Raw genomic sequence first — 19,766 nt, 5'->3', positions numbered from 1 at the left:
TTCGACTGTATTTGCAGACCTAAGCGATACTTGTTAGTGTAGTCGCTGCGACGATCAGATGTCTGATATTTTCCAGAATAGGAATTATAATTGTATTCACTGCCGGACAATGGATGAGCCACGGTTACCATTGCCACGATTGCCATTAGTGTATCAATACCGATGTTGTTGTGCCTCCGACTTGACATTGTTTTCAAACTCACAATACTTTGACAATAAAAAAATTTGGATCTCAAAACTCACTCAAGATTTTCCTGTTGAAAGTGCAGAAACTGAAAAGCTTCGAGGAAAAAAAATTATCTCTATTTCCAAGAATTCTTGTCCCTAAAAATGCTCCTACAAGACTTTAAACTGCCATAACTTTGTACACTTTTTAGAATATTAGATTTTACAAAATCGCCAACTCAACTAATTATTTAGAAATTACATTTCTAAAAGGAAGCGTTGTGTCTTATTGAAAACCAGAGATTTCTTTTCTTATTTCCATTGAACATTTTTCTAAAATTTAGAATAAAGATATCCAATTTCCAGATTGATTTTTTTTTAATCCGTGTACGCAGAACTTTTACATTAGCTTTTATGTTAATTATACTAACATTACTATTTTTCGATTGTTATTATTCAATAATTGTGGATAGTTTAGAACATCATTTATTTTATTTTAAAAATCTGAAATTTTCCGATTTTCAAAAATAAAGAATTGCATTTGTACTTTTTAGCAATATTTTCTAATGAAATAAATTTCTGAAAAATAGAAAAAGCCTTCATAATTGTAAAACATTTCGTTTCAGATAGAAAATATATCTAAAAACAAAATGTTTCTGTTTGTACTCCTTTTATTCCAATTACGAAAATTAAGCAAATATTTAAAAAATCACTTAGAAAATTGCCTTTCCGATCTTTCTAGCTAAATACGTAGATTATTTCTTACTCTATCCACAGATAATACTAATAACAGATAATAATAATAATTTGAGATGGTGAAAAACAGAACAGAACACTATAATTTTAAATGTTTTACTTTCGTTGTAAAAATTTACTGTGTAATTTGTGAAACTGGCAACAACTATTAAATGCAATTACTAACTGGCCATAATGTGTCACGCATATTGCCAAGGGCCTTGTTATGATGACGCAAATATTGGCCAACTGCATGCGCTAAGCCAACTAACTTACCGTCCATTGGAAGCGCACTGGAAGTGTCCTGGAAGAGGTATGGTGTGGGGGGGTGGCGTTGTACTGAGGTGACTCAGTGACAGTCGCAGACTGTTTAGCATTCAGTCGAAGTTTTAAGCTCAAGCGAAGCAGACAAAGGACACAAAAGTGACAGAATCGATGCACAAAACTTTTATATAGACATCAAAATATTTATATTGTGCCACGTTTAGACTTAGTGTCCAATCAATAACTTGGCCTTGAGTTAAATCGACGTTTTCGCGTGTCGTAATTTTTTAAATGCCACTCAAACGCAAAAGGCATAAAAACTGAAATACAGCTTTAAACTAATTAATCATTATCAATCGTAATAATAAGCGACAACGATAGTTTAGTGCCTTAGATAAATCTGGATAGAAAGAGAGAGTGCGATGACTGTTCCCAATATGCACACCAAAATAATTATATTGATTTTATTTTTCTATAACGGTTCCTACAATTGGAGTAAAAAGTTCTAATTCCCAATTGCCCAATTGACTCACCCCCCACCCAACCACCCACCCACCACAGGCGGCATTTGTCTGTGTGCGTGTGTGTGCGAGTGTGTGCGTGTGCGTGCGTGCGCGTGTGTGTGTGCTTTTGTGTGACATATGCCACCGCTGTGCCGTGTGCATCGTGATAGTGTGCGTGTGAATAACGGCATCGGGTAAGTTTCGCAGTTAACATGATCCCATTATGCCACCTTTATTTCCCACTGCTATTTGTCTATCGATTTTATATTTTTGCCATGAAAATCGCATTGGCAACAATACTCATACCCATACCCCACCCCACCCCACCTGCAAGACGGACAATAACAAGTAGACAACAAAGAGAGAGGCCCCAAGAAAACAGCATCTGTGAGGGCTTGACTACACTGATGGCACACAATAGTGTGCACAGTTGGATAAAATATATTTGCAAGAAGGTGCTAATCAGTTTCTTTATTTCAATGGTACACACAAACAATTATATTTTATCGTTAATATTTCAACACATATTGCAATAAGCAGACCATCTTTTTCGAACGCCACTGTAAATGGAAATCATTGCCCTCCCAGTCAACGTTCCATTTTCTTTGGCTTTCCGCTCTAGTGTTTCCAACCTGGAAATTCTACAGAGTTCACGCGCCTGCGCTTAGAGCATGGAAACACGCAATGTTTTGATAGTAAAATGGAACAGGATACAAATACGAATACAAAACAGCTTTTCTATGGCAACAACATGCGGTTGCAATTGTTTACAAATACGCTCGCATAACTCGCCACGTGGCACGTGGCACGCATCGAGACGGAGATTGGAAGTATGTGGGGAATTGTGGCAATTGGTTGGCTCTCTTTTAACGCAAGGAGTGCTGCCGGCCGGCTTCAATCTTTAGTATCAATTGATGACGTCAGTGGTGGTAAGTTCCTAGTTTGGCGACATTGAACTAGTTACTTTATTGCCTATGTACGTAAATATGTAAATGTAATACGTAAATACCTAACACGTAAATACATATGTACGAATGTTCAGGAAAGCTTGTATTTCGTCGTGACGTAAGCCGTAGGTTTTTTTTGGTATTCAATTCCGACACCTACACAACAAAAATAACAATAAGAAAAAACCTCCAGCCACAACCTGAAATCGAAGTGTTCTTCAATTTCCACTTGGCTTCCGACTGTTTTTTGATTTGCGATATTAGTTAGACACAAAAAAAAATAACTGATTATTGATAGCTACAGTGTCTCGCAGTTCAACTGGAACAACGCCTAGCAAAATATTTAAAGTGCTATAAGGTTTAAACAAAACAATAAACGCAAAATGTTTAAATGCCAATTTGTTTTATGTTATATCACGTTTGAAAAGGAAGCTTCAGTTTTTATTAAAATATTAAATAATTAACTAAAATTAGTCAAAACTTAAAACTTATCCAAAATACATGTCAAAGTTTTTTTGGAACAGTCTTAGAAAATTAACTTATTAGGCGTATAAAAACTTAAATAAGGATCTTCATACTTAGTATGATACCCCTTAGCCTTAATAACCTCCCTTAACCTATTATTCATGGAAGGTACCAGTTTCCGGGTGGTTTCTGGACTGACTTTGCTCCACTCATCCAGCAGAGCATTTTTGAGATCGGATCTGTGATTCCTGATGTTATTTTCCAGCAGAGCCCACAAATTTTAAATAACATTTAAATCTGGAGACTGGGCCTGTGGAATTATCGTGTGGGGGCAGTTCCAGATATGCCAGGACTGTACTAATCCGGACTTATGCTTGGCTTTTGTCCTGGTCGTTGTCGTGGTAGAACCGGAAAGTACGTCGGATTCCTAGCTTCTTGGCACTTTGGAGTAAATTTTCCTTTAATATATTGAAATACACACTCTTGTCCATTGTTGTTTCAAAAAACACCAAATTCCCGACGCCGGCTGCCGAGATACATGCCCATACCATGACACTTCCTCCGTCGTGCTTGACTGTTGCCTTTAGGATTTTGGAACTCAGCTCAGTATTGGACTGTCGCCACACATAATTTTGTCCGTCTGAGCCAAAAATGTTGAATTTGGGCTAATCTTCAAATATGAATTTGTTCCAGTACTCCAAATCCTTGTCCAAGTGGGTTTTGACGAATGCCATCCTAGTCCCTTTATTTTTGGCGCTTATAAAGGGCTTATTCCGTGGTACTTGGGCATTAAAGTCATGGTTGCGCAGAACCCGGCGCACAGATTCCACACTGCACTTTTGCCCCATTTCGTCCTCCATCTGTGGAGTCAGTTTTGGAGCCGATAGCTTGGCATTTTCCCTTATTTTCCTGATGATCCTCCGCTCCTCCTGTTCGGTGAAAATCTTGTTTGGTGCCTTTCTGCCCTTGTCCTCTATCCGATTTTCGCCGACGAAGCGCCGAATGATGTTGAATACAGTTGTGGTGCCTAGATTTACCATTTTAGCTATTTAACGATGCGAATATCTAATCTTGAAGTGTTCCAGGATGAGATTCCGTTGCTCAATGGTAGTCCGTTTGTCCATAGTCCTTGTTGGCTGGTGGCACCCGAGATGCAGGATATAACTAATCTGACTACGAAGGATTGGTCTATTTATACCAAAAATAATCAACCTAACGTAAAAAATCAGGGTTTTATGGCACCCAGGTGTCCATAACGCCATTGTTCCACATAATATGTGACCACAAATTAAGGTACTTTTTTACATAACCCGACCTAGCCGGTGGGAAAACCCCAGTTTATGGGGGTCATATAGTCATTTAGGTAGTCAATATATGTACCTGCCATCGGTCTTTGGAATTTTTGAAAAATATTGAATAATTCGTTTATGGCAGGCAATTAACTTTTTTTGCTAGGCGGTGTTCCAGTTGAACTGCGAGACACTGTATGTAAATCTTGGCTGAAACTTGAGATTTCAACGTCGCATTAATTAGTTAATTAATTGAATGAATTTATTAGCTTATGCAATATTTGTCTGGCCTATGCTAAATATGCCCTCAAATGTTGATTTTGATTTCACTCGCCGTATAAATAACTTAAAAATACAAACAGTATAAAGATACTAAATGCCTGACCTTGAAAATGCATACATGATTTATGTATGTATTTATATATATATATATATATTACAGCAATTGTTGTTGCTGCCACAATTGTTGTTTAACGGTGTGCTGTGGACATTCATTTATGTTTATGCCGCTTGTTTCATTTTTAATTGCACACAAAATGTTTGCCTACGTATCTCAAAATGCAATTTGCTACGACGCAAAAAGTCACCCATATAATAAAAACATATATTGCAGAGATGAACTAAACAAAGAGCGCCAAAAGCAAAGAGGAAATAAAAACGAGGCAAGACGAGGGGGTCTGGGAATTATACAAACAGCTAAACAAGATCATAAGGCATTGTTTGTCAGCCTTTGATTAGATAATCGCCCAAAACAACAATGTATATAACTAATTTTCCACTCACTTATCGCAAAAGTAAACTAAACTATCATAAACCATGTGCAGCAAATTATTTTGCGAAAGCAAAATATATACCGCTTTAGCGGTAGACAAATATTTGAATAAGTGATACAAATATTCATGTCATTTTATATGACAGATTTCGGCATAAAATGCTTAATTCCTTTCAGTTTTTTTTTGTTTTCAAATTCCCCCATTTTATAAATCATTAACTTACTTTTATCTTTTGACTGAATCCCTTTTCATTCCCTTCTTTACAGTATAACGGAACTACTGCCTGAAATCCTATTTCCAGTTATCAACAAAAATAACAACAACGAAAAGGAACTGGCAAAAATAATATCGAAACGATTGTGCGTAGCAAAACAAACGTCGCGTTAACAGCAATCATCGCGTTCGCTTCCCCCTCGTTCTGTAAGTGAAGCCCTACGTGGAATATTTTTCAAGCTTTTTTTTTTGCGTCATAAATTGAAATATTTGTGCGCACAGCGTATGCGAGGCGAATAGGCAAAGCGAAAACAACACACAAAAGTAAAAGAGCAAAAGCAACAAAAACTGTGCCGATATCAAAGACAATACAATTGCGATCCCGTTGCTCTCCCTCGGCTATTAGAGTATATAAGCGAGCTCGTATCAACGAGCTGTGTGCATTCAGCATTCGACATCGAAATCGAAACAATCGTTGCTAGAGAAGAGCTCAATTTTCAGTAGTATCTCGCCTCTTGTTGGAAACGGATCAGCATTGCGGAACAGTGTGAAAAGAAGAGGAAGCGTATCAAAGTGCAAGTGTAATCTTTTTTACAGTTATTTACATATGTATTACCATATGTAGTAATTGAAAATCATCAAGCTGACGAAGTGTTAAACAAAATCCACTTCGATGTCGATAAATTCGCCAATATTGTTAAAAAACTGTGACCTGCATTGAACAGGAAAAGCGTCTACAAATAAAGAAAAAAAAAACAAAAGAAAACCATTGAAACAAAGAAAATCTTATTAATTGCTAGCGTAAATAGCAAAAAAAAAACATTTACAAATACAACAACAAAGAAAAACATTCAAGAGCGGCAGGCAAGCAATCAAGTTGTTTACTTTTTAGTTCACGTTACGTTATTTTTTTAATTTCTTTGGGTTTTCATACAAAACAAAAACACAAAGTGCAAAACAGTTTGAGAGCAATTGCTGGCCCCAAACTGTAAATCGAAGTAAACCCTCAATTTTTGTTATTCGTGAATTTCAACGAAACGCAAAGCAGCAAATCGCGTGTTTGGAATATTCACAAGAAAATCAAACAAAGCTAAAAAAAAACACCACACCACAGAAGCAACATTATTAATTGGGCTTAGGCCATTGTATGGGTAAGTTGATTACAATAATTTAATACTTGTATTAGGGTTATAAAAAAAAACCTTGTAGTGTAGTACATACAGTGGGGCAGAAAGTGTAAAAATTCTTTGTAAAATCTCACTTTTATTTTCATTTATCTTTAAGGCGTTCTTTAGATAGGATAAGAATTGAAAATAAAGCGATATATTTATTTTAAATATATTTTTATTTAAATATTAAACTACAATTTTTGTGAATAAATTTAATGAAATAAATTATTGTGAAGACATTTTTCTGATATATACATTTTAAGAAATATTCGATGAAATAAATGATTGTGAATTCTTTTTTTCCTCATATATACTGGAAAAAAGTTTAATTATGAATCACTGATTAGCACTTAATAATAATTTGCCTAGCAACAGGTTGAGCTGAATAATTTTAATTTTAGCTGCACACAGCTGAACCCAATATTTTCACTTATTTTTAGACAATTATTTTAGAGGCGCAGAACCTTAGCACAGTTCTTAAAATCACACAAAAATGCATATATATATATATATATATATATATATATAACTGGTTGCTTATGCGTCTGCATAATATTTGTCGCATTTGTTATGCAGTCGCATAAGCAACCAGTTAATATATATATATACAAATATTATGCAGACGCATAAGCAACCAGTTAATTAGTCGGAAAACAATGATTCACTACTGTAATAAAATGTGTAACTGTCATAAAAAAGTACGGCGAACAAGGCTGACGCAAGTTGTTTCTAATCAAAAGCACAACAAATACTCAACCCCAAGCCCTGAGAAGCCTTCGAATGATTAATATGCCGTTGAATTCGCCTCAAAAACATCGCGGACAGAAAAATGGGCTGAGCGAGTTTCTATGGGGCATGAGCTAAACACGTGACTTCTAATCCCCTTTCCACCCACACACAATTGTTCTTTATATTTCATTTATTATTACCCCTTATCTGTCACCCATTCAAGTGTAGCTTCTACGCAACATTCTTCAAGTGGCGTATGTTATGAACAAGACTCCTAATCAGCTTGGGCCTTAAATTCGTATATATATATATAAGTATCATAATATTTAACAGACTATACTTTACTGACGTATTTTCCTGCTAAGCTTGATAAGTGTTTTTTTTTTGTTTGTCTACCAGTCACAACAATTTCTTATTACACTTGGAGTAGATATTTTGATTAAAGGGTACAAACAATATATAAACAATCCGTTGCCAAAAATCATTATTAAGGATTAAGGGCAAAGGGCAATTACAGCTAATGACCTTTAAGTATACCTTAGGTACTGTAATTTCAGCTGACTGTCTGGCCAAGAATGTCATGAGTTGATTCGGGCTAGAACTGGAAAAACTAAATACTAATAGAAAAGTAATCAATTCTAAGGCAAATGTTAACTAAAAATTCGAAATTTATAGAAATCCTTCTCTATACTATTTAAAATCACAAAAAATGAGAATTGGAAAAATATTTACAAAATGTATTTGGTATTATCGATTAAATCATAATATAAAGAAGACAATTACTGAGCAAAAAGTAGAAAATATAAGACTAATAACAGAATTCTACTATGTCCAACATTTCTTACATTTACATTATCAACATTTCGCGATTCCAGTGTGATTCTTCAGTGTCGTCAACGGCAAAATTGCTTGCTTTAGAACAGCTGATCGGATTAATTTAGTTTGCAAAATTAATAATGAAGCAGATAGTTAAAATATAAAACTGGCGATTAACATTTTTCTTTCATTAATTCCACAAAAAAGAAATAAATTTCAAAATTAAAAAGCATTTCATTTCTAATTTGATATCACAACTCAATTTTATTAAAATATAAGAAATCAATTACGCTCATTGAATTATGATTGTATTTTGTATTTGACATTGCTTTACTTTACGATGGGAAATTCGATAAATCAACGCAAAATACTCGAGGCGAATTTCTAAAATTCGCAACATACCCTGCGAATGTTGAATGTACAGAATGTACAGAATGTTGTGCCTTATACGTACTCTTTACGTACTGTAAACATTAAAAAATTCAAGAAATGTTGATACTAGCTATAATATTTATATTAGCAACTAAAGCAGAAAATAGATAGGCAATATTCGCAAAACTCAGCTCAAAAGTTAAGAATTCTATACTAAATTTCAAGTACAAAAATTGTCAATGTCAAGATTGTTTTTGTCTTCACAATATATTTGTATTTCAATGAACGTTGATTGATTTAAATATTTTTGAGTTAACACAAATAAACATTAATGCGCAGAACAAGTTCTCGCTTGGAGTTAGTTATTACGTTCTTATTTGGAGTATCAAAAATGCAAAAATACAACAATCTCACGTATTAATTTGGTTATTTAATAATTTTGATTTTGTACTTGCTGTTTATTAACAGATCAGTCTAAACTAACGACGAAATTTGGAGACGAGCCGGATCTCGTGTTCAACGGAGCGCAGAGCCGGAATAGTCTGCAGAATCTTGGTGCCTGCTCAGCGATAGCCATTGAGGCCGCAGCCACCACACAGGAAGCAACATTGAGTCGAAGCAACAAGTCCAACATTCAACTAGAAGCCACCACAATCAATGACTGTGAAAGTGGCTATGTGCCCACCGTGGGCCGATGGGGTGCCGAATGGCCAAGCTGACTCGCCGCTGGCAACGGTGCCGGTGCCGGTCACGGCCACGATGTGGCAGCAATGCCAGCCGACGACGTCAACGATGATGATGACGTCGGCATTGCTGCTGGAGGAGATGCCGCCGGCCAGCAGCAGCAGCTGGCGGATGCGATGCGTGGATTGGGATTGACTACGACGACGACAACGACAACCAGCAAGTCGAAGAACACAACTCATGAGCATGCTGAGAAGCCAGTCAACAGTTGCACTCAACGCGTCCCCTCAACGTCCAGGCGCACGCCCTCAACATCCAGTGAGGATGACGACGACGAAGAAGATGCTGAGGACGAAGAGGAGGAGCAGCACCAGCAGCAAGAGGAGCAACAGCACTCGTGGTTGCCAATCGCCGATCTGACATCGGTGGCAAACGCATCGGATCGTTACTCCGACATCATCCAGCTGCTCAGCAGGCAGAAGACCAGCCGCACCTCCCTCGATCTTGGCAGCAGCAATTGGGCCATGGCCGATGGCTACGATCTGAGCGCCTACAATCAGATCAATGGCGTCTGGCCGTTGGGTCATCCGCTGCCGTTGCCCGACTGGGACAGCGCCGTGGAGCCGGCCAAGGATGTGCTCATCTTTGAGAATGTGTGGCAATATGAGGAGCTAAACGGCATTGTGGAGACAGCACTACAGCGGATGCTCGAGGAGACGCACTATAATACGGTGAATCTGTTCGTGGATTTCTATCGCAGCTTCAAGCGCACCCGTCGCTCCGATCTGCGCAGCTTCTTCCAGTTCTACGATGTGCCCATCAATCGACGCCATCACATGTGCGTCTCCCTCGCCTTTGAGATCATAGCGCGCTTGGTGCAAATGTTTCCACAGCTGGGCAACTATTTGTATGTGGTGTCCTGCGAGGAGCAGGTGGGCGATTGCAACGACTATGTGCTCATGGATGAGGAGTATGGCATGAAAACCGCCGATGCGGGCGTCGAAAAGGAGCACGTGATGGTCGCCATGCGTTTCGCCATCGGTGAACGGCGCGGTGTCATGATACTTGATCCCGGCTATCATGTCGGACGTGCCGTCACCGTCATGAACGATCAGAGCTATCCACACACAGGTAAATATCATATACATATATATATATATATGCATATAGAAGCTAATCTTTCTCTCTCTCGCCAGGCTGGTTCAATCAATCGATGGAGCCACATTTGCAGCGTGACTACTGCTACAGTTTTAGCCAGCAGAGCGACAAGTTCGTCGAGTGGAAGGAGCGCGAAATACGTGGAGATGAGGCCAGCTTCAAGACATCCTTAATTTATATTGTGCAGGAATATATGACGGCTGTCGATGTGACTGTGCGCCGTAATCTGGTGTACAATTTCCGATCGTTGCTGTCGCGCGATGCCAAGGGACGCGTCTACGCCGGCCTCTATTTCCCGCTGGTGTCCAATGTGCAGGAGGCGCATCTGACGCTCTTCTATGACGGGCCCAACGAGCAGCGTGTGAAGGCCAAGCTAATGTTTAGCGTCTTCAAGGTGGCAAAGGGCAAGGTAAGCCATCAAATCGAACTCGAATTGAGTTGAGGCCATAAGTTTTAATTCCATCGGTCTTCGTTTTGCAGCAATTGCCGGACTATGTGTTGCAGCATCTGGTGAAGTTGGCGCCACAGATGAACATGTCGCAGCTGGAGCTGACGGAGCTGTGCAAATCGCTGTGTGAAGTTGTCTCCGATCAGAATTTCATCGGTCAGGTGTTGGCCATCAATGATGACATCAACGTCATGTCCATGGAGAATTGACAGTTAAAGCAGCCTAAGAATGCCGCTGCAGCAACGCCGCCAACCACCAACAAGGACAACAGCAAGGAGCAATCTAACGAAGCAGCTGCACCTTAGACATTTGAAAGTTAAAAATGAATAACAAAATAACTTTAAACAAATTTACAACACACACTTTTCCCTTTCCAAAACAAAAATGAATTATTAATTTGTATAGCAACTAGATACATGCACTCACAACAAATATATTTCAATTTAGTAATATAACCTACTCATATTAAACAACAAATTCTATATACAAACATTATATAAACACAACAAAACAAATACACTTATACACAAAATACACTTATAAATCCCTCGTATAATTTCGTAACTTAATTCAAAGAGTTTGTACGAGCAATATATATTTAGATCTTCATTTGTGCTTGGCTCTCATTTCGATTTCTTCAACTTATAATAATCAATTTAAACTATGCAAGAACAACATTAGTTGATATAATTATTTTATTATATGCACCGTACAATTTCTTTTGTTTACTTAATAAATGCAAAATCAGCTAGCTTAAAAAGGAGTTTTATTTAAAAATGGAGTAACGAACAAAAATTGTTGAATTTCAAATTCAACGCAAAATTGATTTAATTTAGTATTTCATTTAAAATGGGCTGTCGATAGTTTTTTTTTTTCCAATTTGTGTAGCTGGCATTTTTGGTCTTGCGGCGCGCGGTCACACTTAAAGCCGGCTACCGAATCAGCTGTTTGCCGACGTTTCTAATTGCAAATTAGATATTTGCTCAAATTAACAACTCAACAACTGTTTATTTATATATTTTCCCATGTCACAATAATATTGTTAACTTGCAAATACACCAACATTGACAATACAACATAATTGTGAGCTTTTGTAAAAAGGTGAGTTGTTTATATAGTCGTAAATCATTTGCCGGCGTTTCGACACCTGTTGAACAACCAAAAAAACTTAATTGTATATTAAAATCAGGTTCTAAGCTGCAAAAAAACGAGCGCGCGAAACTTAAACGCTTCAGTTGTCTTTTGAATTTGTTGCCGTGCGGTTGTGTTTTCTGAATGTGTGTGCGGAACCGGTTTGACAAAGTGTAAACGTGACGTGCTGCCGTCTGTAAAAGTCGAATCAGCCACAGAATTTGAAAACTATTTACCTTTATTTGAACTGACAAAAGGTTGTTAAATATTAGCGTAGACACAGAAAACGCTTTGCCACGCCAAAGTGCACATCGAAAACGCATCAGCCTTGATTGAAGTGTTTTTTGTGCAGTAAGTAAATACGTTAAATGATTGAATATATTTACACGTATGTGCAACAACAATAGAAATAGAAAGTTTATAAAATGCAAGGCAGTTAGTTTTTAAAGTTTTTTTTTTTGTTGACGGAAGTGGAAGACGCCGCAAACGTTGACAACGGCCAAAAAAAAAAAACATTTTACGAGAGTCAGAAATATCAAACACACACACACCACACACACAGGCAAGCATATGTGAATTTATTTGGTGGGTTATTTTGGTAGCCCTCTTCGCACTTGACTGCTGGCTACCATTAGTTACTTTTCCTACACACATGTTTGCCTACTCTCTATGTGTGTGTGTGTGTGTGTGTGAGTTTAGCTTTTGGCCCATTCTTTGACTTCTCTTCGAACTTTCATTCCCAATGCTTGGCTCTTTTTTCTGTTTCGGTTAATTTGCATTTTATGTGTCGCCAGCGTCTTTGTTTGCTTTTTAGAAAACCACTCAGTGTTTTTGTTAAACTGGGCCATAGTTCTCAGTGCCGTCACCTTGATTATATTATGGTAAACTGCAGCTGTCCCACAAAGGCAGTCACAAAGTGCACCGCCGAATTAACAGTTGATTTGTGGGAGTTGCTGACTAAGGCCAAACTTTTGATGGCCAGCTGAGTCTCTGAATCGCATCAGACAATAGCAAGTAAATACTTGTGAAAAGATTAAGTTCTGTACTCGAATTAACTCGAATTTTGTGTAAGCTGAAGCCAAAGCCTTAAAAGTGTTTTAAATAGAATTTAAATCGACTTAAAATAAAGTAAAGTTCTTCTAAAAACAAAGATATATATTTAAAATCGAAATTGGTATTGTAAATAAATAATATAATTAAATTATAAAATTTAATTGATTATTTCACAATTTAATGAGTTTCCCTAATGTTTATTTTTAATGTCATTACCTATTTTTATTACTCAAGTATTTGTCTAGCCAAGTCGATTTAGCTAGTGGAACGCTAGCTAATCAAAATTTGATCTTTGCACCCAACGTGTTGAATGACTGTTTCCTTATCTCTCCACAGTATCAACAGAGACAACATACACCCACCCCATAGCCACATATACACATCCATTAACAATGATTTTGTTCCTGGGGCTGCTTCTCTTTGGGCTTATGCTATGCGGCTTCATATTCAGCAAGACGACCAAAGAAATGCCCAAATCCTGGTTCGAATGGAAGACGGAGTTCCGTTATCAGTATTTGGGCATCATCGGACTTGTGCACGATGCGAAGTATGCGTCAAGGGACCGCGTTGGTATGTCGATAAAGCTCAGCTCATTTAAATATATAATATAATTTTAAATATATAGTTCAATAACTCGTTATATCATTTCGATTATCTTAATTTTCTTTGTTGCTGCTTTTTTTTTTTTATTTTGCATTTTGAAGCTCTTTACAAGCAACCGGATCGCATTGCTGTAATTACGGGCGGTAATCGTGGAATAGGGCTGCGCATTGTGGAGAAATTATTGGCTTGCGACATGACCGTAATTATGGGTGAGTATCGTGTGTAGAGTGTGCAGTGTCGAGTGACGAGTGTCGAGTGACAAGTGCTAAGTGTAGAGTTTAACAATTAGTGTTTGCTATCTACAAAAAAGTATAAATAAGCGATTTCCATTTGTTATTCGAACAGCAACACTTTTCTCGATTGTACGCGAGAAACTAGCGGCGTGCATTGCCTGCGCAATTAGCTCAAAGCAAACTCAACTGAACTGAGTCCAAAGGCCCAAAAGCACTACTCCCCCTACTCCTAAATATACTGAATCGATTAAAACCCAAATTCTAATTATGCCCTTTCAAATGTAAGCGGATAGTTAGTTATGCAATGGGCACATCTCTTTCATCACAAGACTGAATTTAAAATGCATATCAACAATGAGTTTGGACACACGAAAAAATTCAAATTTATTGTTATTACTTTTATTTATTTTTTTCTTATTTTTCTACTATTAAGTGGACTTCTTTAAACTATATTTTTTATACATATTTGTACCCAGTTTTAAGGGAGCCAAAGGCAGATTGAGATTTATGATTTATTTATTATATATATATATATAAATAAATAAATCATAAAAAAGTTATGACCCAAAACATAGCATATCTTGTGTGTTTCTTATCCTACGATGTTGCTGACATTTGTATAGTTAATCAATAATATGTCAAGTTATTATTGCGATTTATATCGATAATCGCGAAACGGAGTGAGTCATCGATCAAATAAAATGTAGACTTCATATGCCAGAACTTATGTTACAAAATGTAAGACTTTAGGTTCAGCAGTTTGTGAAATATATAAATGGCTTCGACCTGTAATCGACTGTTTACCCTAATCAAAACCTGTATTAACTTTATGAGGTTGCAGATAATTTCTTCTTTTTGTTTTCGCAATTTCATTATACCCATTTTTCACATTGAGAATGTGTTAAATTTATAAGTAGTTTTTTATTATTTGATTTTTTATTACAATACTCATCACACTCACATTTAAAAACCGCGCGCACATGCAGCATGTTGCCAGCATGTTGCGCAGCATGTTGCGCAGCATGTTGCGCAGCATGTTGCGCATCAACATTGTTGCCAGTGAGGCAAAATTCATTGCATACCTTTAGGCTTGGAATAATAAGAGCCAAAAAGAGGAACACTTTGGGTGCATTTATGGGTAATAAAAATTGACTGTTAACTGAATTAGCAGCCCAGTTTCTGGAAATAACAATAGACATTTAAATACCCTGTGCCCATAAAAAGTAGAATAAAATTCCAATATAATTTTATGCCCATAAAGCTTGACTCTGAAAGAATCTGAATCTGAATTGCAGAATCGAATGCTTATCTTCTATACTTTAAGAATGTATCTTTATATATATAAAACTCGAATTGTTTTTATAGCTTAACCAAATACTGTGTATGTTTAATTCATACATTTTAAGAATAGAATTAATATAATAATTTCAAATATGAAATGATTTTGACTTTAGTTGAAAATCTAATATATCTCAATTTGATGAGTTTCTATACGCATTCGAAGATGATTTTATATATTTAGTATATGTATATATATATATATATATTTATCTATATATTATAAATTTATTTTACTTCATTGAGTAAGGTATTTGCCAGTCTCCGACTCCGAAATTTAACAAAAAACTAACGTGTTCCTTTCAATTTTTGAAGGCGTTCGAGATCCGAGCAGTGCCGAAACCGCCGTTGGCAAAATTGTCGATCTGAGCCAGACGAAGGGCAAACTGATATGCAAGCAGCTCGATGTAGGGGATATGAAGTCGGTGCGAGCCTTTGCGCAGAGCATAACGGAGAAATACGCAAAGATCGATTTGCTGCTCAACAATGCAGGCATTATGTTTGCTCCATTCAAACAGACAGCGGATGGATTCGAATCCCATTTTGCCATCAACTATTTGGGCCACTTTTTGCTCACCCATCTGCTGCTGCCCCAGCTGCGGGCGGCTGGAAAGCCAGGGAAAAATGCTCGTATCGTGAATGTGAGCTCCTGTGTGAATCTCATTGGTCGCATCAATTACAAGGACATCAATGGACTGTGAGTGTTGAATATACACAATCGAAGCTGGTTGCTCATGCTATTTGCTTTTTCGTCTTTTTAGTAAGAACTATTATCCCGGCACGGCATACAGTCAATCAAAACTGGCACAGATCCTGGGCACTCGTCATTTACAATCACTCCTCGATGCGGAGAAGGCTCATGTGCAGGTTAATGTGGTGCATCCCGGCATTGTGGACACGGATCTGTTCGAGCACTCGGCAACCACATCGATTCCAATATTCAAGAAGTTTTTCTTTAAGACGCCAGAGCGTGGCTCGCGCACGGTGGTCTTTGCAGCCATCGATCCATCGATCGAGGGACAGGGTGGCACATATCTGAGCAATGGCGGCAGAGGTCCCTTCCACCCCGATGCCAAGAAGCCGGCCAAGTGCGAGCAGCTATTCCAGTTCTCCTGCGATCTACTGAAAATCAAACAGTATGGCAACGGCGAATACGCTCTCTAAAACGATCAAAATTATCAATTGGATTTTTTCTAACATTCCTCAAAACACTGGTGCAACGTTTTTTTCTAATAAGCTGTTATGGTCTTATACATCTATTACAAATAACACACACACACACACACACTTGATTGAATCCCTTGTATAAAGTTGTGAAATTTTTGCATTTTGTATAAGTTATACAAAAAACTTGAATAAATCGGTCTAAAGCCGGATAAGATAACATAATATTGTGCATCAAGCAATAGTTTAAATCAATTTCAACATTTACCAACATATTTGCATAAATATTTGGATTTGTGATATGAGTTGGGCAATATCTCCAACAAAGCCAGCTAATGCCGGCTAAGAGCGGATAACATGTTAATGCCTCAAAAATGTACTTTTGAAATCAATCTCGAATTCCTGTCGTCTAAGCCCCAAAATAACTGTGTCATGCTACTCAGAATTTCCGCATAATACACACGCACACACACACACATTTATATATATATATATATACATGTCTTTATCTTTGGTTAAAAGCTTGTGCGATATTTTAATTAACTTGTCAGCGTTGATTGCCATCAGCAGCAGGCCCAAACAAAAAAAATAATGCAATTAAAAGTGCAGCAAAAAGGAAAAAAAAAAACCAAAAAAAAAAAGAAACTGCAAACACGCAAAATGCACTACGATATTTATGGCGGCAGCTTGAAAGCAACAATAACAACAACTACAAAAACAACAATGTTGACAAACAAGCACTATTATATGTCAAATTTGCCAAAAAGCAAACAATTTAATTTGTGCTTCTCCTCAAACAACAATGAGCGATTAACATTCAACTTTTATGGCGGAATTTTAATCGACTTGCGAGCTGGGAGAGAGGCAGGCTGGCACTCAAGCAGGCAGGCAGGCAGGCACTCAGAACTAAGCAGGTAACCAGCTAGGTGGGCAGATGGGTGGATTCCAATTCCAATTCCAACAACAACAACAACTTCAGATTTTTGCTGTCACTTGAAGCAGCTGAACTTCAAAGCAAATGCATATCGAAGCGTCTTCTATCCCAGATCAATGTCGAATGTGTAAAGCTGCCGTTAAATATATTATTTTGTTTTTATTGCTTTTGTTTTTCATCGTGTTTTTTTTTTTTTTTTTGTTGGTGGGCGCAGTCATCAATCAAAGCAAACACACACACACCCAAACATACACACACGGGTCATGAATGAAGCGACGATTCAGACTCCGAGTGCGACTCCGACTCCGACTCCCAGGCTGTCTGTCAGCTGGTTCCCAAATGAAGTCATCTGCACGGCGAAGGCTTTTAAAATGCTGTGCGTGTTTGGCGGACATTAAGAGTGTTGATTGGATTTGGGTTGCTGGGCTTAAGGCAGCTGATGGATGCCAGTAATAGGTCTATTATAGAAATGGGGCAACAAGATATGCATTTAGTTGTAATTAACGAGGCACATCGCTCTATGCAACAGCTGATATAATTAAAATTGATTATAACTGTAAGTTTGTCAAAACTGCTACGATTTATGTTTATGTGCTATCATCAAGATTGAAAATACGTTTTGATGTCGATATTTTAATGTGACAAGAATTTAGGAGCAATGAAATTTAATAAATGAATTTGGCGAATCCAGTGGAGTATCTAGAAGAAGCAGGAGAGTTAGCCAAGGCAGTGTATCATTCCTGAAAATAAAATAAAAACCAAGGAATTATGCGACGAATTGAGAATGGGTCAAAACTTTTCAATGTCTCAACATCTTCATAATTTAAAATAATTTTCGAAACGAGATTGGCTTTTTAGTAACCATTAGATTAATACAGCTATTCATGTTAAAACTTTGCACACCACTAAACACTAAATAGATTTTCAAAAGGTTGCTTCTCTTAAATGACTACAGCATTTAAAATTGAGAACATTATTTGTATACCGTTGTAGAGAATATTTTAACATGGTTATCCGATAATTCTTAATTCTTCTTAAATATATTCTTGTGCGATAATAAATCGATTTATACACAGATTAACTGAAGATTATTCATAAAATGCCAAAGATAAAAAATCAGCGAGTCAAAAGCGTCAAACAGACATTAAAACGTACAAATATAATATAATAATATGTCAAACTGTCAGCAGATTAGCTAGCGGATACTCTAATTTAAATAAGTTGTTTTCTTTTCGCAGTAATGTTAAATATTTGAGGTATTTAAATGATGATTTGATGATGATTTTCGATGCCCTTTCTTTCATTTGTTGAGTTGAGCTGGTGAAAATTCTTTGATGCATACATCCGCTGGTAAAAGCAATTGTTAATTCATGTGGCAATCCAGCAATCCGTCAGTTAAACATATACATGATGCTATTGCTCGTGAGCACAGCGTGCCATTAATTCTCCAGAGTTTCTACATAGCTTTCCGAGCTGACCATCTGCCTGACCATCTAGCATTCGGTTAGCAGTTAATGTGCTTTTTATTTAAATTTTGGTGTGCAAAACAATTTTGGTTGCATTTAACTGGCGGCAAATTCTTTGCAACAATTTGCTGCTCCAATTAAAGCCTTGCCACCACTACAACAACAGCAACATCTTCTTTGGCTTCTTCTTCTTTAGCTGTTGCTTCTTCAGCTTTTTTCTAGCCAAGCGCGTCCACATTAATCATGTGCTGAAGATTTATGGCGACGCAGCGCCCACGCCACAAACTGTTGCTGCTTCTACAACTGTTGCTGCTGCTGCTGCTGCTGCTGCTCTCGGCGCACGTGTTTGCAACGCGGAGGCATGTTGTCAAATCCGCCTCCCCTTATTGGCTTGTAAGATGCACTCCCACTCCCACTCCCACTCCCCATCCAACTACCAATACCTCCACGTCCATTGTTGCCAGCTTGTTAACAGTTAGCTCCGACGATTAGAAGCGTGTAGAAATTAAATTTATTGGGCAACCAATTTGGCTGAGTGCTTCTTGCACACAATCCTAATTGAAAACTCATTTCAGCTGGTGGGTGTATTTTAGACAGGTCTTTTATTCACTGTTTTTGGCTGTAAGTAGCAGCAGCGATTGTTTTTTTTTATTTATTTATTTTTTTATTCACTAAGAAGATTTTTTATGTTATTACTTATGCGTTTTGAGAACTCTTTATGAGTTGACTTCATACAATTTGGAATCTACATCAATTTTATTTACCCTTTCTTAAAATATATATATATAAATATTTATATATATATATATATATATGCCTCCAGCTTTGTTTTTTTTTTTAATTAATCAGAGTTGTTTGGTCCGAGTTATCCACTTTTCTGTGTCCAAAAGGTGGAATTTGATAGAGTATTTTTAAATTATTATATTGTCTATTTTTTATAGTAAAGGTTTTTTCTGATTGTAAAACATTTCTTACTACTAAATTACCAAATTGTATACCGTCTGTCGATATTAATTTATTTCCCAAAAACAATTTGAAAATTTTATAGCAACTCTTTGGTTTCTCAAACAACTTTGATTTCAATGTGTATCAGTTATTCTGTGTTAAGACTGAA

The 19,766-nt window shown here is 37.1% G+C and overlaps 2 protein-coding genes across 3 annotated transcripts; both read left to right on the top strand.

Moving 5' to 3' along the window:
- Positions 1-5,677: 5,677 nt before the first annotated feature.
- LOC6560699 lies at positions 5,678-11,490 on the top strand. The gene is made up of 4 exons (XM_043216422.1): positions 5,678-6,505; positions 8,909-10,255; positions 10,321-10,691; positions 10,763-11,490. Exons 2-4 carry the CDS (start codon positions 9,211-9,213, stop codon positions 10,937-10,939), a joined length of 1,593 nt encoding a protein of 530 aa, XP_043072357.1. The 5' UTR covers positions 5,678-6,505; positions 8,909-9,210; the 3' UTR covers positions 10,940-11,490.
- A 132-nt stretch (positions 11,491-11,622) lies between these two features.
- LOC6560698 (dehydrogenase/reductase SDR family member on chromosome X) lies at positions 11,623-16,477 on the top strand. Of its 2 annotated transcripts, none has more exons than XM_032734813.1 (5): positions 11,623-11,831; positions 13,251-13,484; positions 13,619-13,726; positions 15,404-15,785; positions 15,850-16,477. In XM_032734813.1, exons 2-5 carry the CDS (start codon positions 13,307-13,309, stop codon positions 16,250-16,252), a joined length of 1,071 nt encoding a protein of 356 aa, XP_032590704.1. In that variant the 5' UTR covers positions 11,623-11,831; positions 13,251-13,306; the 3' UTR covers positions 16,253-16,477. The 2 variants fall into 2 exon arrangements, with proteins under 2 accessions (XP_032590704.1, XP_001987269.1); XM_001987233.2 differs by having other exon boundaries at positions 11,680-12,212.
- The last annotated feature ends 3,289 nt before the right edge of the window (positions 16,478-19,766 follow it).

The sequence above is a fragment of the Drosophila grimshawi genome, unplaced genomic scaffold, assembly GCF_018153295.1.
Source record: "Drosophila grimshawi isolate 15287-2541.00 unplaced genomic scaffold, ASM1815329v1 contig_1369, whole genome shotgun sequence".
Taxonomy (NCBI): Eukaryota; Metazoa; Arthropoda; class Insecta; order Diptera; family Drosophilidae; genus Drosophila; species Drosophila grimshawi.
This window is presented reverse-complemented; position numbering and strand designations above follow the sequence as displayed.